Source organism: Geotrypetes seraphini, chromosome 4, assembly GCF_902459505.1.
Source record: "Geotrypetes seraphini chromosome 4, aGeoSer1.1, whole genome shotgun sequence".
NCBI classification, from domain to species: Eukaryota; Metazoa; Chordata; class Amphibia; order Gymnophiona; family Dermophiidae; genus Geotrypetes; species Geotrypetes seraphini.
In genome coordinates, this window is record NC_047087.1 from 172593170 (window position 1) to 172618919 (window position 25750).

The window sequence follows — 25750 nt, forward strand, 5'->3', positions numbered from 1 at the left end:
AACCTCAAACTAGATCTACCACTGCAGTTTGAGAGGGCTCACAGAACGCCTTTAGACCTGAAACTCGGTTTTACAAAACCAAGGCCAATTGTAGTAAAACTATTATCCACAAGCTACAGATTTTAATGCTGCAAAAACATTCATGATTTGAAATATGAAGATAAAAAATTCTTATTGTTTCTGACCTGTCAAAAACAACGGCAAGGAAGAGGAAATTGTTTCTAGAAATGCGTGCACAACTAAATACAGGAGCAAGATACGGCCTTCAATACCCTGTTCGTATGACTGTAACAATAATATTACTCAAAATTTAGAGTCTCTGGAGATGCTGCATCATTTCTTGATCAAATCCAATTACATGGTATGACTACCTGATCACTTTATCTGCAATTCTTTTTTTTTTAATCGTTATTTTCATTTTATCCTTTTGACAAAAATATTAATCAAAACAAGAAATAATACAATACCAGATTTAACATCTTTGAATAACAAAAGGTATATAAGGAAAATTTACATAAGAAAAAACTTTCCCATCAATTCAAAGGTACGAAATTAAACTCAGAAATCAAGTATGCTGGTTTGTATAATTAGACCTTAATTAAAGGGGAAGAACGCTATACATTCACTGAATCTTCTAATCAAACAATACAAGGAAAATAAAAAGATGGTTGCTGATTGGGCACAAGAACCTTATTAAACTGAGCTGACTTGTAATAGAGTCTCTCAAGAATACTAAACTTGCTCTTAAGCAGAAATAATTTTATCAACTGCTGAGGCTCAAAAAAGACATATCTATTCCCTTGATAGACCATCACACATTTACAGGGGTATCTGAGAACAAACGTCGTACCCAACTGCAATACCCTTGGTCTCAAAATAAGAAACTGTTTTCATCTCTTTTGGGTTGTTGAATACATTCTCACTAATTTTGTCATAAATGGTATATCCTTAAACTTAAAGAACAACTTAAGCATCCATTCTCTGTCAGAGTCAATTGCAAATTGTACAAGCAGCGTAGCAGTTGCCAGTACCTCATTATCAGATCTCTCTAGGAAATTTGTCAAATCCAAACTGCTGGTTTGGTTTCTGAATTGAAGGTCTAGTTGGTAAATAATATTTTTTTGTGAGAGGTGGAAAAGAGGTTTCAGGAAATTTCAAAACTTCTTTCAGATATTTCTTAAATGTGTCTTGCACTGGAATAAGTGGTAGTTTTAGAAAGTTTGTAATCCGAAGATTAGATCTTCTGGTCATGTTTTTAACATTTCCACCTTAAAATTAAGGTTTCAACTATCCCTTACCCGTGCTAAGGCCTGGGATTCCACAGTTTTTATTCTGGTCTTATGTCCTTCCACTTTGTTTTCCATACTAGATAGTCTATTTTTCAAATCCAAATTTTCAGACACAGCAGTAATGTAACGTGTTGTAAGTTGCTGCATTTGAGTCCCCAAAGAGAATTGCAAACTAGATATTGCTTCCCAGAGTGTTTCCATATTAAAAACCTTGGGCCTCTGCATAGGTGTTAGTTCAAAACCCAGACTCTCTGGTGTAATTATAGCATCTCAGCTGGAGATGGATTCAGTTTAAGGAAATCCTGAGGGATCTGCTGTTTCAACTCCTCTGAGTGCTCCGATACCTGAAATCGCTTCACAACTCCTCCTGCTGAGTCGACTCCCGCACTCAGCTGGTCAGGAGAGAGAATACCCAGGGACGTTCCTTCCACCAACTGCTGCTCTAACGCCTCAGGGCGACTTGGAGGACTCCGCTCCTCCGGAGATAACAATGTTGTCTCGAGGGAGAGTGCTGACGCTTCAGCTTGTGTGCCTCTCACAGCCAAGGAAAACTCTGGCTCACTCGTTCGCGTCCCTCATTGGAGAAAGGCGTCCTTCGGGCCTGCTGCTGCTGCCGAAGATTCGTCTGGGAAGACCCGGAGCTTGGATTTGCATTTGACCATTGAAAAGGTAAAAGGCAGCCCTTAGGTACCTCCGTGGCAACTTAGCTCCAGCTACCAGCGGCCATCTTCGTTAAGCCACTCCCCCTACTTGCAATTCTACCTTTGAGGTTTATTGTGCAGTTTCTCAAGATCATCTCATTGAGAACTTATAGTGCATGTTAACATTCTTTTTTTTTTTTGCCCATGGTTTGTTTTTGTTATAGCATATGCTAATTCAGGAAGTATTGTTGGTTTATTACTTTTCTTGTAGTGCTCAACCACAATCATTTTATTACACGAGAGAGCCAGTTTGGCTGTCCTAGTTCTTCTATTTATTGCCACTATTTTTTTTTCTATCACTGATGGTGGAATTTTAGCAGTTTCTGTTCCATTTTTTTTATTGTTGTTACAGTATATTGCACTTATTACTATGCAACTTTCTCTAATAATTCTTCATATAACACATATAGAATTTTCTGCTTTAAGATATGTATACTTTTTTCATTATCCGTAAACGTTGTATGTTATGACTAATATTCCTCATCACTTATTACTGTTGTATCATGGAATATTAATAGCCTTAATAATCCTATTAAGAGGAAAAAAGTATTGTTATAATTAAAAAATTTCTCCCCTAGTAACATTATGTTACAGGAAACATGTCTATTTCTGCTCCTTTGACTAATTCTTGCAAATGGTTAAAATTGGCTATAGATTCACTGTCAGATGGTAGACGAGGAGGGGTTTCCATATTTATTCATTCATCCTTACAACTTCATATTCTTAACCAAATCATTGATCTACATGGAAGATGGATAATAGTGGAACTAACTTTATATAATATTAAAATGCTATTAGTAAATGTTTATGCTCTTAATTCTGACTCTCCAGAATTCTTCATAGATCTTTTAACCAAAATACAAAAATTAGATTCTCTTCCAATCATTTTAGCTGGCAATTTCAATGTACCATAGGATAATATCTTGAACAAACAGTCAAAAAATATTATGCCTCTGTCATTTCATTCCCTTATTGAACAGTTATTTCTGGTGAATCTTTGGAGAATACATCATCGTTCTGCTAGAGAGTATACATATCACTCTATACCACATCATTGTTTTTCTTGACTAGATATATTTTTCTATCTCAGACATTGTTGAACTCTTACTAAAACATATATATCACCTATACTTATTTCTGATCATGCAATATATCTGTATCTTTAACTTGGAATATAACTACTCCCCCTAAGTCTCCTTTATGGAGACTACAACCTTACCTTTTGACAGATTAAGGCATATTTCCACATATTAAGAATTTCATACTTCATTATTTTAAAACTAATTCTTCTTCAAATATTAATCCATTAACACTATGGGAGTCATTCAGAGCAACTCTCAGAGGTGAGTTTATATCCATAACTGCTCATAAATCTAAAAAGGAAAAAGTTATCAAATTAGAATTGGAAAAGCAAATTAAACAAGAAGAAGATAACTATATTCACTCTAATGATCCCACTATATATAATAAATTATGTCAGTTAAAATATTCCTACAATAATTTAATCTGAACACAAGCCAGGCAAGAAATTTTTATTTCCGAATCTAAATATTATGCTGAAAATAATAAGTGCACAAATGAGATCTCCAAGGGCTGCTAAAGATACTCCAAAAGTAAGCAGAAATAGTCAGTGGGATCTCACAGCAAGAACTCTGTAACACACTAATGCATTTATTCACAATAAACAATTTGAATAATAAATGTATAATGTGAATTTTCTCCTTATCGCTAACTTCTCATACTAAGGGCATGTCTTTTCACATTATACATTTATTATTCAAATTGTTTATTGCTATATTTTTGACTTGCTAATGCACCATAGATGTTTTTGTGTTGAAGGAGAATCCTTTTTTGAACTGTCTAGACTGCTTCTCTTACATTTTGAAAGTTATAAAGATTTTTCTGGGCATTTTAGCTTTTCCCTAGCTTTTCTGTCTTGTGATACGGAACAGGAGTGTTTGGAAGAGTGTTGCTTGTGCTTGATTGCTTTTAACATTTCCTACAATTTCAGCTCTCTCGTCTTGCAAGCATTAGACGCAATTGGGCCTATTATCCCAGGACAAGCAGGCAGGTATTCTCACTAGTGGGTGATGTCATCAGACAGAGCCCGGTACGGACGTCTCACAAGCACGTGTTGCTTGTAGAAACTTAAAGTTTCTAGATGCCCGCACCGCGCATGCGCCGGTGCCTTCCCGCCCGGAGAGCCGGGCGTGTCTCCTCAGTTCTTTTCTTTCCGCGGAGCTGAGAAGTTCAACTTCATCATGCGCTAGCTGAATTCAGTTAAATTTGCCTTCCTTGTCCGCGTTTTTCGCTTTCTTTTAATTACAATTAACAGTACATTTCTTTTTCAGTTTAAAAAAAAAAAAAAAAGATTATTTCCTCCGGCGGGTCGAACGGGCCGGCCACGTGGCTCAGGCCTACTGGCTTCGACCTCGCGGCGGAGATTTTCCGGCCTATGTCCCGGCCAATCACCGGGTTTAAAAAGTGCAGCAAGTGCCAACGCGCGATTTCACTCACGGACCCGCACCGACGCTGTTTGCAGTGTCTTGGTCCTGACCACATCCCGAAATCGTGCAGGCCTTGCTCTACCCTTACGGCACGCTCATTCAATCGGCGTCGCCTATTGTGGGAGTCGATGTTCAAGATGGACGCAGCTAAGGATCCTTCAGCTTCCACTTCATCTGATACCTCCCCGGTTCGTGCGAAACATGTATCGACCCCTCCTGCATCGAGTGTGGTGAAACCGGCATCGTTCATCCCGACACCATCCACGAGCTCGACGTCGGTGCCTGCCCCGGTCTCCTCGGTTCAGGTACCTCTTCCTTCCACAGTACCACCAGTGGTCATCAAAGTGCCAAAAGCTACCAAGCAGAAGCACTCGACCTCGAAGGAACGCGATGACCGTGCAGAAGGACCCCCTTTCGGTGCGGATCCCTCCTTATCGGCTTCGCTACGGTCCATGCTGGAAGCTCAATTCGTTGAGCTCATGCAGACCATCGGACCCGGGCTCATCGCTGCCATACAGGGTGACCTCCCGGTACCGGTCCAAAGGGGCGGTCCGCCCCCTCCCCCTCCCCCACGCCGTTCGACCTCGAAAACCGACGAGGACGAACGGGGGAGGGCGGCGATGCCCATGCGGCAAGCCTCGCTTACCGATATGCCGCCATTAGAGCCCATTATGCCTCCGCGCCAACATGGGACCAGACCTTCGATCGATAATCAAAGCCCTGGGCATAGTCAGGAAGAGTTCTTCCGCACTCCTTACCAGACTTGGGTAGCATCGCAAGAATCCGCATCGCAACCCCAGTTGCGATCCACCGCTTCCAGCCCTATCCATCACTTGGGGGCCTCGGGAGACCATGCGATGCACAGACGATCCCGATCCCCGTCCCGCCACCGAGACGGACATCGATCCAGACACTCATCTTGGCACTCCTCACGCCATTCGGAGGTGTCACCGCAGAAAAAACTGCAACGTATGGGATACTCCTCATCAGAGGTATCCCCTCCGGAGGGACCGGAGTACGAGGAAACACCCGTACCCGATTCTCCTTGCCATTCCCCGATGTCCATGGACCCGGAGGCCTCTTCCTCCTCCAGCCCGTCTCACAAACCGACGCTGGCGGATCAATTGTCTTTCTCATCATTCCTCCGACAAATGGCGGATGATCTGGATGTGACTCTTGACACGGGCTCCCGATACTCCAAAGAGTATCTGGACACCATGCATTTACCTAACCCTCCAACGGAGTCGCTTCGGCTCCCTCTGCATAAATTGCTGGATCAGACCTTCATGCAGTGTTTCGAAACACCGTACTCCATACCGGCGATTCCCAGCAAACTCGATGCTCGATACCGCATCGTGCACCATAAAGGGTTCGAGGGCCCTCAACTCTCTCACCAATCCCTACTGGTCGAGTCCTCTCTTAAACGCTCTCATCCCTCTCAGGTCTACGCCTCTGTACCGCCGGGCCGAGAGGGGAGAACGATGGACAAATTTGGTAGAAAATTCTATCAAAACTCCATGATGGCGTCACGGGTGCTGAACTACAATTTCTTTTTCTCTTCCTATCTGGAGTTCTTCTTGCCGGTGCTCCGCAAGTTCACTCCTTTCATAGACACCCAAGCTCGATTCGAGTTCGAGGAAGTGGTAGCCTCCCTCTCCCAATTACGCCTCCAGCTGATGCAATCCTCCTTCGATGCATTCGAACTCTCGGCACGTGCTGCCGCAAGCGCGGTAGCCATGCGTCGCCTGGCATGGCTCCGTACAATCGATATGGATCCCAACCTCCAGGACAGACTCGCCAACGTACCATGTGCGGGAGCTGATCTGTTCGATGAGTCTATCGAAACTGTTACCAAGAAGCTGTCGGATCACGAAAAATCTTTTCAATCCATCCTGCGGCCCAAACCCAAACCTCAACAGTCTCGACCTTCCAGGCCACCCCTGATTTACCAGCGGCGTTACATGCCTAGACAAATGCCCGCTGCGAGGCAACCTGCGAAAAGACAACCTCCCCAGAAGTCTCAGCAAAAACCCCAGCCACCGGCTGCACCTAAGGCTACCCAGCCCTTTTGACTCCCTTCCTGGGAGCATAACCGACACCGTTCTGCACCCCTCAGCCTCTCCCATAGGGGGCCGCCTCCATCTTTTTTACCACCGATGGGAGGCCATAACCACGGACCTATGGGTCCTCACCATCATAAGAGACGGATACTCTCTTCAGTTCCATCGGGTCCCCCCGGACCATCCTCCAAGAGAATATCCTTCAAGCTCGACACAGACCGCCCTTCTTCTTCAGGAAGTCCAAACCTTGCTTCAGCTTCGGGCCGTCGAGCCGGTCCCGTCAGACCAATTGAACCGAGGATTTTACTCCCGGTACTTCCTCGTCCCGAAGAAAACGGGCGACCTGCGACCCATTTTAGACCTTCGGGCCCTCAACAAATTTCTGGTCAAAGAGAAGTTCCGTATGCTGACTCTGGCTTCTCTCTACCCCCTCCTCGAGCAGAACGACTGGTTATGCTCCCTGGATCTCAAGGAGGCCTACACTCACATCCCCATTCACCCGGCCTCCCGAAAGTTCCTCAGATTTCGGGTGGGAAATCTGCATCTACAGTACCGAGTGCTACCATTCGGCCTCTCTTCGTCCCCCAGAGTCTTCACAAAGTGCCTGGTGGTAGTGGCCGCGGCACTCCGGGACAGGGGTCTACAGGTGTTTCCATACCTCGACGACTGGCTCATCAAGGCCCCGTCAGCCCCAGAGGTCACTTCGGCGGTCTTGACTACAACCTACTTCCTCCAGAATTTGGGCTTCGAGATCAACTTTTCCAAGTCTCATCTACAACCCACCCAGTCCCTCCCCTTCATCGGGGCAGTCCTGGACACCATTCAACTTCGAGCATTCCTGCCTCTTCAACGCATGGAGGCTCTTCTTCATCTCTGCCAGTCGGTGTCTACTCGCCAAACCCTACCGGCGAGACAACTGATGGTGCTCCTGGGCCACATGGCCTCCACAGTACATGTGACACCCTTTGCCAGACTCCATCTCAGAATCCCCCAGTGGACCCTGGCATCACAGTGGAATCAGACGTCCGATCCACTAACCAAACGCATCGTAGTCACACCTGCTCTTCGGCAGTCTCTACTTTGGTGGATGACCTCTTCGAATCTATCCAGAGGTTTGCTGTTGCACTCTCCCCCCCATCAGAAAGTTCTCACAACCGATTCGTCGAACTATGCATGGGGGGCCCACCTGGATGGTCTCCGCACCCAAGGATTCTGGACCAGTGCGGACAGACTACATCAAATCAATCTACTGGAGCTCAGAGCCATCTTCAATGCTCTCAAAGCTTTCCAACACCTACTTCACGACATGGTGATCCTCATTCGCACAGACAATCAGGCCGCCATGTATTATATCAACAAGCAAGGAGGCACGGGCTCGGCCCTCCTTTGCCAGGAAGCTCTACGAGTCTGGGACTGGGCGGTGAGCCACAACGCCTTCCTCAGAGCTGTCTACATTCAGGGGAGGAACAACGTCTTAGCAGACAACCTAAGTCGTCTTCTACAACCTCACGAATGGACTCTCCATGCCAGCCCCCTTCACCAAATCTTCACACAGTGGGGGACACCTCAGATAGACCTCTTCGCGGCTCCCCACAACTCGAAACTGCCTCAGTTTTGCTCCAGGATCTACACTCCTCACCGCCTCGAGGCAGATGCTTTTCTACTGGACTGGGGGAAACGATTTCTATATGCGTTCCCACCATTCCCGCTGATCCAGAAGACTCTGGTCAAGCTGAAACTCGAACAGGCCACCATGATTCTAATAGCTCCTCGGTGGCCCAGACAACCTTGGTTCTCCCTTCTGCTTCAACTCAGCAGCAGGGAACCAGTACCACTTCCAGTGTTTCCTTCACTACTTACTCAACATCAAGGATCACTACTTCATCCCAACCTGCAGTCTCTCCACCTGACAGCTTGGTTCCTCTCAACGTAACCCCTCACCAATTCTCACAAGGAGTGAGGGAGGTCTTGGAGGCTTCCAGGAAGCCCGCCACTCGACAATGCTACTCCCAGAAATGGACTAGATTCTCCTCATGGTGTGTTTCTAAATCAAAGGAACCTCAGCGAGCTTCCTTATCCTCCGTGCTGGACTATCTCCTACACCTATCTCAATCTGGGCTCAAGTCTACATCCATACGAGTCCACCTGAGCGCTATTGCGGCTTTCCACCAGCCTCTACAAGGGAAACCCCTCTCGACCCATCCGGTGGTCGCCAGATTTATGAAAGGACTCTTTCATGTTAACCCTCCTCTCAAACCACCCCCAGTAGTTTGGGATCTCAATGTAGTCCTTTCCCATCTCATGAAGCCCCCGTTTGAACCACTCAACAGGGCCCCTCTTAAGTACCTCACCTGGAAAGTGCTTTTTCTTGTAGCCCTTACGTCTGCTCGCAGAGTCAGCGAACTCCAGGCATTGATGGCGGATCCACCATTCACAGTATTCCATCACGACAAGGTGGTCCTCCGCACTCACCCGAAATTCCTGCCTAAAGTGGTCTCCGAATTTCATCTCAACCAATCCATTGTACTTCCAGTATTCTTTCCTAAGCCCCATTCTCACTATGGAGAATCGGCCCTTCACACTCTAGACTGTAAACGTGCTTTGGCTTTCTACCTGGATCGTACCAAGCCACACAGAACCACCCCCCAACTTTTTGTCTCCTTCGATCCTAATAAGTTGGGAAGACCCGTATCAAAGCGCACCATCTCTAATTGGATGGCGGCTTGTATCTCTTTCTGCTATGCCCAGGCTGGATTATCACTTCCTTGTAAGGTCACAGCCCATAAGGTCAGAGCAATGGCAGCCTTAGTAGCATTCCTCAGATCAACACCAATCGAGGAGATTTGTAAGGCTGCCACCTGGTCCTCGGTTCACACTTTCACCTCACATTATTGTCTGGATACTTTCTCCAGACGGGATGGACAGTTTGGCCAAACAGTGTTGAAAAATTTATTCTCTTAAGTCGCCAACTCCCCCTCCATCCCACTGAGGTTAGCTTGGAGGTCACCCACTAGTGAGAATACCTGCCTGCTTGTCCTGGGATAAAGCAATGTTACTTAGCGTAACAGTTGTTATCCAGGGACAGCAGGCAGCTATTCTCACGTCCCACCCACCTCCCCTGGGTTGGCTTCTCAGGCTAGCTACCTGAACTGAGGAGACACGCCCGGCTCTCCGGGCGGGAAGGCACCGGCGCATGCGCGGTGCGGGCATCTAGAAACTTTAAGTTTCTACAAGCAACACGTGCTTGTGAGACGTCCGTACCGGGCTCTGTCTGATGACATCACCCACTAGTGAGAATAGCTGCCTGCTGTCCCTGGATAACAACTGTTACGGTAAGTAACATTGCTTTACTGACAGTCCTGAACCTCATGAGAAGGCCCCATAAGGTGGACACACAGCTTATGTGTAACCATTTAGATGTTTTCTAGGCACAGTTCAGGCAGTATTTAAACCCTAGGTCTTTTTTCCTCTGATACTATAAGTATCACTTCTCCAAAGTTGAAGTAAGTTAAACCCAACTGACCACTGTTTAAAAAACTGACTGAAGGTAAATGCCAACAAAGGGAATGTGGAAATGAATGTGCATGCTCAGAAAACCTGTCTAGAGTTGTCTGGGAAAGTTATCCCAACTTATTCCATCCTGATGACATCGTGGCCTGTGTGGCTGTTGAGATGCCTGCAATTCATAGAGAAAGAACATAAGAATTGCCACTGCTGGGCCAGACCAGTGGTCCATCATGCCCAGCAGTCCGCTCACGTGGCGGCCCCCAGGTCAAAGACCAGTGCTCTAAATGAGTCCAGCATCACCTGCGTACGTTCCAGTTTAGCAGGAACTTGTTCAACTTTGTCTTGAATCCCTGGATGGTGTTTTCTCCTATAACAGACTCTGGAAGAGCGTTCCAGTTTTCTACAACACTCTGAGTGAAGAAGAACTTCCTTACGTCTGTACGGAATCTATCCCCTTTCAACTTTAGAGAGTGCCCTCTCGTTCTCCCTACCTCGGAGAAGATGAACAATCTGTCTTTATCTGCTAAATCTATTCTCTTCAGTATTTTGAATGTTTCGATCATGTCCCCTCAGTCTCCTCTTTTCAAGGGAGAAGAGGCCCGGTTTCTCCAATCTCTCACTGTATGGCAACTCCTCCAGCCCCTTAACCATTTTAGTCGCTCTTCTCTGGATCCTTTCGAGTAGTACCGTGTCCTTCATGTATGGCGACCAGTCCTGGACGCAGTACTCCAGGTGAGGGCGCACCGTGGCCTGGTACAGCGGCATGATAACCTTCTCCGATCTGTTTGTGATCCCCTTCTTAATCATTCCTAGCATTCTGTTCACCCTTTTCACCGCCGCTGCACATTGCGCGGATGGCTTCATCGACTTGTCAATCCGAACTCCCAAGTCTCTTTCCTGGGATGTCGCTCCAAATAACGCCACGGACATCTTGTATTCGTGCATGAGATTTTTGTTACCGACATGCATCACTTTACTCTTATCCACGTTGAACCTCATTTGCTATGTCGATGCCCATTTCTCAAGCTTGATTATGTCATGTTGCAGATCTTTGCAATCCCCTTGTGTCTTCACTACTCTGAATAACTTTGTATCGCACGCAAATTTAATCACCTCACTCGTCGTATCAATGTCCAGATCGTTTATAAAGATGTTGAAGAGCGTGGGTCCAAGCACCGAGCCTTGCGGCACCCCACTGGCCTTTTCATGCCCCATGTAATCCATATGCATCTTGCCCTATAAAAATGATTTTTTTTTTTTTAACTTAATTATCCAAGTATATCTTTTAAAATCAGATAAGTAATGTAGAACAAAAGATAGATAATAAACCCCTCATTGATTTTGGCTCTTACTATTGTTTGCCTTTTAGGAAATGGTGGAAGCAGCAGGAGAGGATGAGAGGGAGCTGGCTGCAGAAATGGCTGCTGCCTTTCTAAATGAAAACCTTCCAGAGGCTATCTTTGGTGCTCCAAAGGCGGGGAACGGTCAGTGGGCCTCTGTAGTTCGAGTGATGAACCCCATCCAAGGAAACACTCTGGACCTGGTGCAGCTAGAGCAAAATGAAGCGGCTTTCAGGTAAGGTGCAATGATTTTAAAAATAAAATGAACACAATTTGGCTACTAAAAACATTTGGATTGATATTCAGATAGATATATGTTTGTTGATGAATGTCTAAGTCTGCTATCCATATATTTTCAATCAGTCTATAGGTAGGATTTTCAGCCTGATACTTTCTGGCCCAATGCTAAAGGGCAAAAGGAGGATGAAATAGTAAAATTATCCAAATAGTGGTGATTTTAGCTGTTTATGTTTATACCTACTAAATTACAGGCTTAAATTAAATAGATAGTAGCAATGACTATACAGTATCTATATTCAGCACCACTGATTAAATGTGCAGCATTTACAGGGGACTGGTTAACTTTGAAAATTTTATTAAATTTTGAAAACATCAGAAGCAGATCAAGAACAATATTTTGTAAACAGTATAACAGCCTATAACATAACTTCCTCATCCATATCCAAGTCCCTTAAGCCAACCCAAACAAAGTCTTATTTAGCAATATAAACAGGAAAAAATAAATTAGCTAGGAGGCCTTAATACAAAAAGCCAACCTCCATCATTCTCCTATTTTACCATTCTTTCCCCATCTTTTCCAGGGATCGAATATTCTATATTAGCTAAAACACAAGCAAGGACAAATGACAACTTATTCAAAATTAACCTTCTGGCTGAGCCTAATTGTTAACGTGGAGACCATATTTATAGAAAGTGCTTTTTGCATTTTGCAGTGAAACCTGCCCCTCCCACTTCTCGCTGTACCAGAGTATGTAATTGGAATCTACATTTCCAGTAAGAGGGAGACTCGGAAGATGTCCAGGATCATAATATAAACTTCCTGCCCACCAAAGCTATCTTATGAATCAATAAATGTTCACCTTTTCTTATTATTCCCAACTTAGCAAGAATATCTAGTATTAAGGCTTCCAGAATTAGGTTCATTCTCTTACAAATTAATTGGCTTATATAACTTCTGTAAAGCTCTGGGTGCATCTGGTAGTGCTATAGAAATAATTAATAGTAGGAGTAATTAGTCAACCAGAACTGTTAGCTAGTTAGCTGAGAGAATGATAGTGTCCTAGTGTCCTTCTTCCCATTGTATTTTATGCAAATTGCTGTTATCTAACCTTTTACATTTGGGACTGCATAAAATAGACTTGGTGCAGTGTTCAAAAAGCACATTCTTCAGCATCCCTCCAGACTAGCGCAGATGGATAGGTTACGCACTTCTGCCAGCAGGTAGATGGAGATACAGAACTACTTACTTGTGGAATCTATAAGATAGCTGTGTAGTCCATCCTAGAGTCAGTATTACTCAGACTCCCAGCAAGTGATAGAGGTACAAAGCTATGCAGTCTAGTCTGGTAGGACTCTAAAAAAAAAGATTGTAATCTTTGGATCTTGGGATCAAAGGCAGATGTATTGTTTCTCTGCTGCTTCTATTCCTTCTCCCCCAGGGCTTCTTTTTTTGCTGCTTAGTAGAGCTGTGGCCCAGGGGTGTCAGAGCTGGATTGCTGGGTCCCTCCCCCTCTTTCCTCCTGGTTCCTTGGATCTGAGAGGTTTCTTAGCTTGGAGATCTTTTTATAACTTGGTCCCTGAGGTTTTCAGGGAGCCTTGAGTGCCTGGGAGAGGTGCCTCATTTGAATTAATTAAAAAAAAAAAAAAGAAGAAGAAAGAGATTTTAACACAAGAAAGCAAAAAATGAATCCTCTGTTTTGGCAGTGCTATGTGGCTGTTATGTTTGGAGCCTTACCTAGTACAAGTATCATGCATATTCTCTCTACTCCAGCATGAGTTCTGAGGAGTCATAGAAACATGATGACAGATAAAGGCCAAATGTCCCATGAAGTCTGCCTAACCGCAGTAACCATTTTCTTCTCTCTTAAGAGATCATATGTTCCTTTCCCAAATTTTCTTGAATTCAGACACAGTGTCTTTCTCCACCTTCACTTCAGGGAGACTGTTCCATGCATTTCCTTAGATTACTCCTGAGCCTATCACCAGAGCTTCCTTTCATATGAAAGAGAATCGACTCATGCGTATTTACACTACGTAGGTATTCGTCATCACCTTTTGGCCACCTTAAGATCATCACATACAATCACACCCAAGTCCCGCTCTTCTGTCGTGCACATAAGTTCTTTACCTCCTAAACTGTACCGTTCCTTATGATTTTTGCAGCCCAAATGCATGACCTTAGATTTTTAGCATTAAATTTTAGCTGCAAAATTTCAGACCATTCTTCAAGCTTCACCAGGTCTTTCTTCATGTTATTCACTTCATCCGGCGTGTCTACTCTATTGCAGATTTTCATATCATCCGCAAAGAGGCAAGTCTTACCTGACAACCCTTCAGCAATATCATTTATAAAAATGTTAAAAAGAACAAGCCTAAGAACAGAACCTTGAGCCACACCACTGGTAACATCCCTTTCCTCAGAGCAATCTCAATTGACCACTATCCTCTGTCATCTTCTACTCAACCAGTTTCTGACCAAACCCGTCACTTGGGGCCCATCCCGAGAGCACTCAGTTTAATTATTAAATGCCAGTGTGGAACACTGTTAAAGGCTTTGCTAAAATCTAAATACACCACATCTAGCACACTCCCTCTATTCAATTCTCTGGTCACCCAGTCAAAGATATTGATCAGATTTACTATCTCGCCTCTCTTATCCCTCCTATCTGTCACATCCTCAACCTATTGCTCTCCACTGCAACTGTCCCTGATGTCTTCAAACATGTCGATGTCACACCCCTCCTCAAGAAACCCTCATTGGACCCCATGTGTCCCTCCAACTATCGCCCCATCTCCCTCCTCCCCTTATCCAAGTTACTTGAACATGCTGTTCACTGCTGTTTCCTGGACTTCCTCTCATCCTGTAATATTCTGGATCTGCTTCAGTCAGGCTTTAGTCTGCTGCATTCCACAGAAACTGCCCTTACTAAAGTTTCCAATGACCTGTTTCTGGCCAGATCCATAGGCCCTCTATTCTATCCTCAACCTTCTTGATCTGTCTGCCGCCTTTGATACTGTTGATCACCACCAACTCCTTGATACACTGTCCTTGTTGGGATTCCAGCATCCTGCCCTCTCCTGATCTCTCATCGCACCTTCATTATATGCAATGGTGGTTCCTCCTCCACAGCCTTCCCTCAAAGCTCTTTCCTGGGACTACTCCTTTTCTCAATCTACACTTGTTTACTTGAAGCGTTGATCTCCTCCCACGGCTTCCAGTATCACCTCTATGCTGACAGCTCAAAGATTTATCTCTCTGCGCGAAATATCTCTACTGAACCCCAGACCAGAGTCTCAGCCTGCCTGTCCAGCATTGCCACCTGGATGTCTCACCGCCATCTAAAATTGAATATGGGCATAACAGAGCTGCTCATCTTCCCTCCTAAACCCACCTCTCCACTTCCCTCGTTCTCCATCTCTGTGGACAACATTCTCATCCTTCCTGTTTTGTCTGCTCGTAATCTCTCTCTCCTTCACCGCCCAGATTCAGCATATCGCTAAACCCTGCCACTTCTTCCTCTATAATATTACCAAAATCAGACCCTACCTCTCTAGGAACAGTACTAAAACATTTATACACGCCCTCATCACCTCACGCTTAGAATACTCCAACTCGCTACTCTCAGGCCTTCCACTTAGCCATCTCACTCCCCTCCAGTCCGTCCAGAATTTGACTGCACAACTCATATTCGAGGAGATATGATACATATGTTTAAATACTTGAAAGGTATTAATATAGAACCAAATCTTTTCCAGAGAAGACAAAATGGTAAAACTAGATGGCATAATTTGAGGTTACAGGGAGGAAGACTCAAGAGCAATGTTAGGAAATTCTTTTTCACGGAGAGGTTGGTAGATGCCTGGAATGCCCTCCCGAGGGAAGTGGTGGAGAGGAAAACAGTGATGGAATTAAAAAATTTTGGGATAAACATAGAAGATCTCTAATTAGAAAACAAAGGATATAGATTAAAGAACTAAAGCCAGTACTGAGCATACTTGCACGGTCTGTGTCCCATATGTGTTGATTTGGTGTTGGATGGGCTGGGGAGGGCATCAATGGGAACTCCACTAACTTGTAACGTGAGGATGTTACTAGCCAGACTTTATGGTAGATATCCTGCAAACAGGATGGTTGGATAGGCTGGAGTGAGTTTGGACAGCAGCTTCAGCATTTGGAACCTAGAACAATACCCAGAAATATGATCCAGGAAATACAAGTTAATTTAATCATGTATTTGAACCTTTCAATAACCTCTGCCACCCCTCTCCAGACCCTCCCCACCCAATGATACTCTCTCTACCCTACCTTATAAAAACATACCAGTATTATTTTAATTCAATTAAATAAAAGCCCAATTAAGAGACCCAACTTAAAACCGCACTATGGCCCTTAGGATATAAATCTTGCAAATATGAATCCCAGGTTTGTAGAAACAACATCTTTCGCTTTCTAGTAAATCCAGCATCTCTAGCTTCCCAAATGGCCAACTGATGTAATTGGTTTCGCCAATGCCAAAACCTCGGAGGGTCAGGGATCATCCAATATTGAAGTATACATTTTCTAGCCAATATACTAGATATAACTAATGGGCAGACTGGATGGACCGTTTAGGTCTTTATCTGCCACCATTTACTATGTTACTATGAGAGACAATTTTGGAAGAATCAGTATCAATAGTTGAGGAGAGAGCCACTTTACTTATTTCATTTGTATTTCAGCAAGACCTTAATGCGGTGATGAAATTTTACTTTTGTAATGCTCAGACTCTCTTCCTTGGACAGAGGGTATGGATTTGCCCTGATGTTAACAAAGAAACACAGGAAAGGAGAAAGTTATTATCCCAGGACAAGCAGGCATGATATTCTCACATGTGGGTGACGTCATCTACGGAGCCCCGATGCGGACAGCATTTCAAGCAAACTTGATTGAAGATTCAAGCTTGCTGTGCTGCAGCACGCATGTGTGCCTCCTGCTCCACTAGAGGGCACATCCCTTCCTCGTGGTCTCCAGTTCGTTTTTTTCCACTGTGCTAAGAAGACACGTTTTTTCTTAGCTCTGCCCCAGTGCCTTCTTTGCACCGCAATTTGTTGTTTTTCTTCGTTAAAAGTCTCTGTGCGTATAAAAAATTTTTCTTCTTCCTACTTTTCGCGCTTTTTTCTCGCGATCCGGGAGCTCCCGGATCGTCGCGGCCGCGTAGCCTAATTGGCCGCGGTCGCCTGGACTTCCTATGTCCCAGCCCGTTTCGGACTTTAAAAAGTGCACCGGGTGTGAGCGTCTTCTTTCACTCACAAACCCGCATCGCTGGTGCATCCTCTGCCTGGGGGCCGATCATCCAACAGAAACTTGCCCCCGGTGCGCAACCTTCCAACACTGGGCGCTTCGCCGACGAAGGGCCCGCATGGCGGACCTATTTGCTGCCGATCAAACCTCGGCCTCAAGATAGGCCCTGGCTTCGTCCCCGGCCTCGATCTCAGCCTCGGGTACCTCGGCCCCGCCTCGGGACTCGACCTCGAAGACCCCGAGCTCTCAGAAGTCTTCGGCTTCGGGTAAGACCCCTCTTCCTTCCTCAGGTTCCATACCTCCAAAGAAGCCGACCTCAGGGACAATGAAGGCAAGAGACCAAAGAATTAGGAGCCACTTTTCTACTTGCATATCTGTGCAAATGTTTTATTAGATATGTCGACGTGAAATATATTTTCTATGTCCCAGACCAGTTAAAAGCATTTCTGGAGTTAAAAAAAAGATCAGCAGGGAATAATGGACATTAAAATGTTTAGGAGTTGTTCCTTTAAGCCAATTTAATAATGTTATTTCTTAAAACTTTTATTTAAAGTTGTTTCTTTTTTTTCTTTGGCTGCTCCCCTTCTGTTAAAACCTTTTGTGGTCTAAGAAGAAAAAAATAATAGCAATTACCTATATTGATTGTATTCTGTTTTAGAATTTTTTTGTTTTTGTTTTTCTTGAGACAAGTGTATTACTTGTAAAATGTATTCAAATAAAATAAATTAATTTTTAAAAATTCAGCTTACCTATCAATTTTCCATTTGCTCTCATTCTGTAGCTCTCCTATCCCCCATCTCCTTTCCCATCCTCCTATTTCCTTCTAACTACTCCCCATTACCACATTTCTACCATTGTACTTATTGTTCTCTCACTCAACTTGTCATCTTCCTTTTAACCTCTTCCACATGGCTCACCACTTCCAGAATCCCCCTCCCTCTCTTCACTCATCAGGCTATATCTCCCTGTCCCTTGCACTTCATTTCCTAGCATCTTCTTGTCCCAAATCTCTTCCCTCCTGCCCTCCCATGGGGTCATCTCCTCATTTTTACTCTCTTTTCTTCCCTTTCCCCTTGATGCTTTACAGTTGGATGGAGGGAAAAAAGATGCATATCTATCTCTCTCTCTCCCCCTTTTATCCCCAGACCTAACATTTCTTCATCCTTCCCTTCCATCCCCAGGTCTAACTTATCTCCCTTTCTCTTCCCAGCTGTCCTCCCATCCCATATCTATCCCTGCCTTCTTCCCTCCCCCAGGTCCACCATCTCTCCCTTTCTCCTTCCAACTACCCTACCTTCTCATCCCATATATCTCCCTATATCTGCACCACCCTCTCCACCATCTCTCCCTTCCTCTTCCCACCAGTCATCCCTTCTAGTATATATTTCCCTCCTCCTTCTCACCACTCCACTCCAACTTCTCTCCCTTTCAATTCTCTCCCTTCAGACCATTGCCCACCCTCTCTCCTCTGTTTCCATCCCTATAAGCTCTTCCCAGCCTGGCACTTCTTTAAACCCCTTTTCTAGAAAAGGAAAAAGGGGGCAGGCCAAGATGATGGCACATGGTGTTGGCATCTCTAACTTGCCTACACAAACAAATGAAAAAGGCCATCATTTAGATGTGGTAGCCATGTCATCAAAGGAGATTTTAGATCCTTCTATCTCTCTACCTGATTGTATTTGGTGTCATGATATTTGGTCTGACCATTTTACTTATTATTTTATTTTAGTTTGGAATCATTTAAAATTTAAAAATCATCCAAAGATAAAAAAGAACATCTTATAAGGAGTCACATTAATCCAGAGGAATATTGGTCACAGTATGAGTTGTTAGTGGAGGTAGGAGAGGGGGTTGATTTCTGGGATTACTGGATGAAAACAAGTACATCCATTTTAGATAAAATTGCCCCTAAACGAAATAGTAAAAGTTGTTCAAATAAATATAATAAGTGGTTTGATAATGAACTTCTAAAAATGAAACAATTAGTAAGACTATTGGAAAGGATTTGTCAAAACACAGGAAAATTATTAGACCGGAATAACTGGAGATCCAATATAAAAATTTACAAACAATTGATAAAAGAAAAACGTAAAGCATTTTATTCATCTAAAATTGATTCATCTAATATTGGTTCAAAGGGTATCTTCAGCAAATGATATAGCACAGCATTTTGATTCAAAAATTAAATATTTAAGAAATAATTGTTCGATAAATGATATGTATGAATATCATATACTTAATATGTAAGGAAGTTTAATACAAGTGGACATGATTTGGAGTTCCTTTCATGATCTAGAATGGAATAATTATATCAAATTATATAATAAGCATGTTAAATCATATTGTGTTTTGGACTCTTGTCCTCCGGAAATTATGAAAGCAGCTCCATTAGATTTTAAACTAAATTTGCTGAATTATTTGATTGATAATTTAAAGAATGGAAAATTCCTTACTAATAATGGTCCCATTATAATAACTCTGATTCCGACTAAGGGATCCAAGATGGCGTCAGGCTAGATGCACTGAGGAGCCGCTCTGAGGACTTCTTTTAACAATAATTTCTTAGCAGCTACATCACTTACCCGATGCCTAAACGGAGGGGCCGTAGTGCCGCTGGTGCCTCGCGGCCCACTGCCACCCCTGCGGTCGGCGATATCGGGGAACTCCTCAGACGGATGCAGGGAGCATTTTTGGCGTCGGAGGGAGGCCCGCAGAAGAGTAGCGGCGTCAGCGAGGCCGTGGTGATTCCTCCGGGATTGGAGACATCTTTGAGCCCCAATGTTAGGGCGCCGCCCTCGCAGCCTCAGCTAAGCAGTTCTCCAAGGGGTAAGGGAACCCCGGATGTCGGGGCCTTGCCTTCCCCTGAGGCAAGTAGTCCAACACAGAGCCTGCTGACAGGAGCTCTCATGGATGTGAGCTCCTTTGAAGAAGCTGAGGAAAATCATCTAAGGAGAGGCGAGTCAGCCTTCAGGGACAGCGACAAGTTAATCAACTGGACGGTGAGCACTATCTTTACCTTTAATTTCTTTGGAAAAACCCTCAGAAGTAACTCTGGACTCACTATGGGATCTTATGGCCGGACTAGTGAAGACCATAAGTCCCAAACTTCAGTCAATTGAGGGGAAATTGTCTCAACACTCTACTGAACTTAAAGAACTGAAAAATGAAATGACTGCCTCTAATTCCTCTGTTCAAAAGTTTGAACAGGAAATTAAATCATCTAAACAACTACAGGAAACTTTAATGAAAGATAATATAAATCTTAGGAGAAAGATGGAGAATTTGGAAAACAACTCCAGATACAATAACTTAAGATTAATTAACTTTCCTAGGCTAAACTAAACTAAACCTTGGGTTTATGAAGGCCTTGCAGCTGGCACGCGGGAAGGTCCGCAATTAAGATATGCGGCGCGGCGGGAGGCGAGTGTGCCGGTGTCTGCTTTGCAGCTCACCTGGCAACAGGGCAGGACTGGCCATTGGGAGGACTGGGCATTGTCCCGGTGGGCCGCGGCCCATTCTCCTGTGCTGGCTGCAGTCCTGTGGGTGGATGTTTAGCCTGCCTGTCTTCCCCTTAGTATCCTATGAGCCAGGCAGTGTGTGAGGGGGAAGTGGGGGGAGGAAGAGAAGCTTCACACTGAGTCTGTCACAGGAATTCAGTGAGGCTGTAGTGTGACTCCAAAATGGATGTCTACAATTAGTAAAATTCCCCAATCACATATTTTTTTATGGGGACGGATTTGTATACAGCACTTCATTAGATTTTTTTTATTATACAAATTTTATCTTTTTGTAGACTTGAAGTCTTGAACAAAGAAAATGAGTACAGCAAAAAAAGGCAAAAACAGATAGTGGAAGACCATTCCAAGAGGCCTGGACAGAGACATATGGAGTGATTGAACGCAGTGGGAAAGCATTGTGTATTATGTGTAATGAAAGTGTTGTGTCTCGCACATCAAGTGTCAAACGTCACTTTGAGACCAACCATAACAGTGTTGCTGAACTTGGTTTAGCTCAAAGAAAAGAGTTCCTTGTAGGAAAATTAAAGAAATATCACTCCCAGTCTCTTAGTTTTAGCAACTATCTTTCAAAAACTAATCATCTTACAGTTGCCAGCTTTCAAATTTCACTGTGCATGGCAAAACATGGTAAGCCCCTCTCTGATGGAGATTTTATCAAAAAGGCAATTTTGGCTGGGAGTAATTCACTCTTCCATGATTTCCAAAACAAGGATAAAATTGTGCAGCGCATCTCTGAGATGCCGCTAAGCAGAAATACTGCAAAAGATAGGGTTCTGCGAATGGCTGCTGATGTTAGTCAACAGCTTACTTGCGACTTACAAAAAGCACCCTTCTACTCCAAATGCTTGGATGAAAGTACAGATATTACTAACCATGCAAGACTAGCGCTCATTATCCCAGGACAAGCAGGCAGCATATTCTTAACGCATGGGTGACGTCACCGACGGAGGCCCGGTACGGACACTTTTAACTAGAAAGTTCTAGTTGGCCGCACTGCGCATGCGCGAGTGCCTTCCCGCCCGACGGAGGAGAGCGTGGTCCCCAGTTTCTTCGTTTCCGCGGAGCGAAGAAGACGCATGTGCTTTCAACGGCTGTTGAAAACTCTCTTTTTGCCTTCCCGCTCGCGCTTTTTTGATCCTTTTTTCTTATTTTTCCCTTTCGGGTTCGTTATTTTTCTACTTTGCAAAAAAAAAAAAAAAAACTCGTTTTTTTCTCTGTTTTTTCAACCGGCCCCGGCGGGGCCTGTTGTCATCATACAGGCCTCCGGGTTTGATTTTGCGGAGGCCGTGTTTCCCTTCATGCCCCCCCAGGCAGGCTTCAAGAAGTGCCAGCGGTGTGCACGCCCGATCTCTCTAACTGACCCACACAACTGGTGTCTGCAGTGTTTGGGTCCAGAGCATCGGGCTGACACCTGCACCCGCTGTGCTACTCTTAAGAAACGCACTCTTAAAAACCGACAGATCCAGAAGAATCTCCTCTTCGGCACCGGTTCTGCTATGGATCCTGCCCCGACGTCGACGGCGCCACAAAAATCGGCTCCGACTACCTCGACGCTGCCTGATCCTTCTTCTTCGGGGTCGATGGCACCAGGTAAGCCGGCTAAGAAGCCTTCCACTTCCCTTGAGCGCCCTCCTGCCACAGCGGCGACGCAGGTCCTTCCGACGTCACGCCGACCCCGTAAACGCTCCGCCCCGATCTCGGTGAGTGCCTCGTCATCGGCCTCCTCATCGCCGGGGCGTGGAGCGGCACCTATGGTACCGAAGAAAACAAAGACGGTACCGGTGCCCCTATTGGAGGATCGCATCACGGCCATCCTCCAGGATAAGTTACAGGAGCAGCTCCAGCAGCAACTCCAACACCTTTTGCCAACCCTATTGGCACCGCTTCTTCCGGTACCGGACTGGCCCGAGCCCCGCACATCGGTGTCCGCCTTCTCGGTACCGCTTAACACCTCCATGCCAGTCTTATCCGCTCAACCTGAGCTACACTCTCGCTGCGGAAGACCCTTCCTGGGACCGGGATCGACTACGGTCCTCCCGGGACCCGGAACGGCACCGTTCCTCCCGGGACAGAGATCGACACCACTCTTCCTCTCCTGGTACCGTTTCCATGCGATCTGGAAAATCTCTTTCCAAGACCCACCACACTGAGCCTGCCATCAGGGACCCGGACTTATGGGAACAATCTCCGCCCGGTACCGAGGAGGATGCCTCTTCCACGGATGAGGAACCCTCAATGGCGGATACCGCCTCAAAGCCGGAACAATCCTCCTTTACTAAATTCCTTCGGGAGATGTCGGCCATACCATTAGAGTCCGACTCTAAAAAGTCCCAAGCTTTTTTAGATGCTTTGGACTTCGAACAACCTCCCAAGGAATTTCTTAAATTACCCGTCCATGATATCTTACGGGAAACTTTTTATAAAAATTGGGAGAATCCCCTCACTATCCCGGGTGCCCCTCGGAAACTTGGCAGTTTATATAGAGTAATCCCTATTCCGGGGTTTGATAAGCCTCAACTACCCCATGAGAGCCTTCTCGTAGAGTCCACATTAAAGAAGACTCAGGGATCCAGTGTCTATGCCTCCACCCCCTCCTGGCAGAGAGGGTAAGAAAATGGATAAGTTCGTCAAACGCCTCTATCAAAATGCCATGCTGGCTAACAGGGCGAATAATTATACCTTCCACTTCTCTTTTTATATGAAGCACTTGGTCCAACAACTATCCGCCCTGCAAAAATACCTCCCTGAGCGTAAGATCTCGCTTTTCCAGCAGCAGATTGCCAACCTCCTTCAACTACGTAAATTCATGGTGCGTTCTATCTATGATTCATTCGAACTCACATCTCGAGCATCTGCATTGGCTGTGGCCATGCGACGTCTCGCCTGGCTGAGGGTGTCTGACTTGGACGTAAACCACCAAGACCGCCTCGCTAATGCACCCTGCCTGGGTGACGAACTCTTTGGAGAGTCTCTGGACTCAACTACCCAGAAACTCTCGGCCCATGAGACCAGATGGGACATGCTGATAAAACCTAAGAAGAAGACTCCGCCTGCCCGACCTTACAGGCCACACTCCTCTTATCAGCGCAGGTTTTCGGCCAGACCTCTCAATCCTCCTCAACAGCAGTCTCGCCGACCTCGACAACAACAGCACGCCCAGGCCCGTCCTCAATCTCACCAGCCTGCCAAGCCTCTCCCACAGTCTAAACCCGCTCAGCCCTTTTGACTCTTTTCTCCAGGGCATAGCCAGTCTCCAACCTTCAGTACCTCTCCCTCAACCCATCGGAGGCCGCCTCACCATCTTTCTCCAACGCTGGGAGGTCATCACATCAGACCAATGGGTTCTCAACATCATCCGTCACGGATACTCACTCCATTTCCAGACTCTTCCATCAGACAATCCTCCCTTAGATTCTGCTTCTCACTCCTCCCAAACTCCACTCCTCCTAAGGGAGGTCCAATCCCTCCTCCTCCTCAATGCCATCGAAGAAGTTCCACCAGACCAAAGAGGTCAGGGATTCTACTCCCGCTACTTCCTGGTACCCAAGAAAACGGGAGACCTTCGTCCCATCCTCGACCTCAGGGACCTCAACAAATGTTTGGTCAAGGAAAAGTTCAGAATGCTCTCCCTTGCCACGCTCTACCCTCTTCTATCTCAACAAGACTGGCTATGTTCCCTAGACCTCAAGGAGGCCTACACACACATCCCCATCCATCAAACTTCGCGTCGCTACCTCCGCTTTCAGATACAGCACCACCACTATCAGTACAAAGTGCTATCCTTTGGCCTTGCATCATCACCCAGGGTGTTCACCAAGTGCCTGATTGTGGTAGCGGCCTTCCTCAGGTCTCACAACCTCCAGGTGTTCCCCTACTTGGACGATTGGTTGGTGAAAGCACCTACGTCTCCACTTGTGCTACAAGCCACTCATCACACCATCTCTTTCCTCCATCTCCTGGGGTTCGAGATCAACTACCCCAAGTCGCATCTGCTTCCCACACAACAACTTCAGTTCATCGGAGCCGTCCTCGACACTACTCTGATGAGGGCTTTTCTCCCCTCCGACCGTCAACGGACCCTGCTCCACCTCTGCCGCCAGGTGCTCCTTCATCACTCCATTCCAGCTCGGCAGATGATGATCCTCCTGGGCCACATGGCCTCGACGGTCCATGTGCTTCCTCTGGCGCGACTCCACCTCAGGAAACCTCAATGGACTCTAGCCAACCAATGGTCACAGACCACGGATCCTCTTTCTCATCCCATCTCTGTGACATCGTCTCTTCAGCAATCTCTTCAATGGTGGTTGAACTCCTCCAATCTTTCCAGGGGTCTACTCTTTCATCTACCCCCTCACTCCATGATCATAACCACAGATGCCTCCCCCTATGCATGGGGAGCTCACCTGGGAGAACTTCGCACTCAGGGCCTCTGGACCCCTCAGGAGCGTCAACATCACATCAATTTCCTGGAACTCAGGGCCATGTTCTATGCCCTCAAGGCCTTCCAGCACCTTCTCTACCCTCAGGTTCTTCTCCTGTGCACAGAAAACCAAGTCACCATGTACTATATAAACAAACAAGGCGGCACCGGATCTCCCCTCCTCTGTCAGGAGGCCATCCGCATCTGGACCTGGGCCACGGCCCGCAGTCTCTTCCTCAGGGCTGTCTATATCCAAGGCGAACAGAACTTCCTGGCCGACAATCTCAGCCGCATCCTTCAACCTCACGAGTGGACTCTGGATCCCCCCACACTCCGCTCCATCTTTGCTTGGTGGGGCACCCCTCAGGTGGACCTCTTTGCAGCTCCTCACAACCATCAGCTGCCCCAGTTCTGTTCCAGACTCTTCTCTCCTCATCGCCTGGCCCCGGATGCATTCCTGATCGACTGGACGGATCGGTTCCTCTATGCCTTTCCTCCACTGCCTCTGATGTTGCGGATGTTATTCAAACTCCGCAGGGACAGAGCCTCCATGATTCTCATCGCTCCTTGGTGGCCTCGCCAACACTGGTTCTCCCTCCTGCTCCAGCTCAGCTCCAGGGAGCCCATTCCTCTTCCTGTGTTTCCTACTCTACTTACACAGCAGCATCAGTCTCTACTGCATCCCAATCTGTCCTCGCTCCACCTGACAGCTTGGTTTCTCTCGGCCTAACTTCTCCAGACAATCTGTCTCAGCCTGTCCGTCATATTTTGAATGCCTCTAGGAAACCGGCCACCCTTCAATGTTACCATCAGAAGTGGACCAGGTTCTCGTCTTGGTGTCTACTGCATCATCACGATCCCACCTCTTTGGCGGTGGAAACTGTACT

At 45.8% G+C, this 25750-nt stretch overlaps 1 protein-coding gene across 1 annotated transcript in view; it reads left to right on the forward strand.

Annotated features, from left to right (window-relative positions):
* SF3B3 (splicing factor 3b subunit 3) overlaps nucleotides 1-25750 on the forward strand; it is a 307537-nt gene that overhangs the window by 225961 nt on the left and 55826 nt on the right. Inside the window, exon 19 of the mRNA XM_033940443.1 lies at nucleotides 11434-11639. Within this exon, the coding sequence (XP_033796334.1) occupies nucleotides 11434-11639 (206 nt within the window). The remainder of the gene's footprint in view (nucleotides 1-11433; nucleotides 11640-25750) is intronic.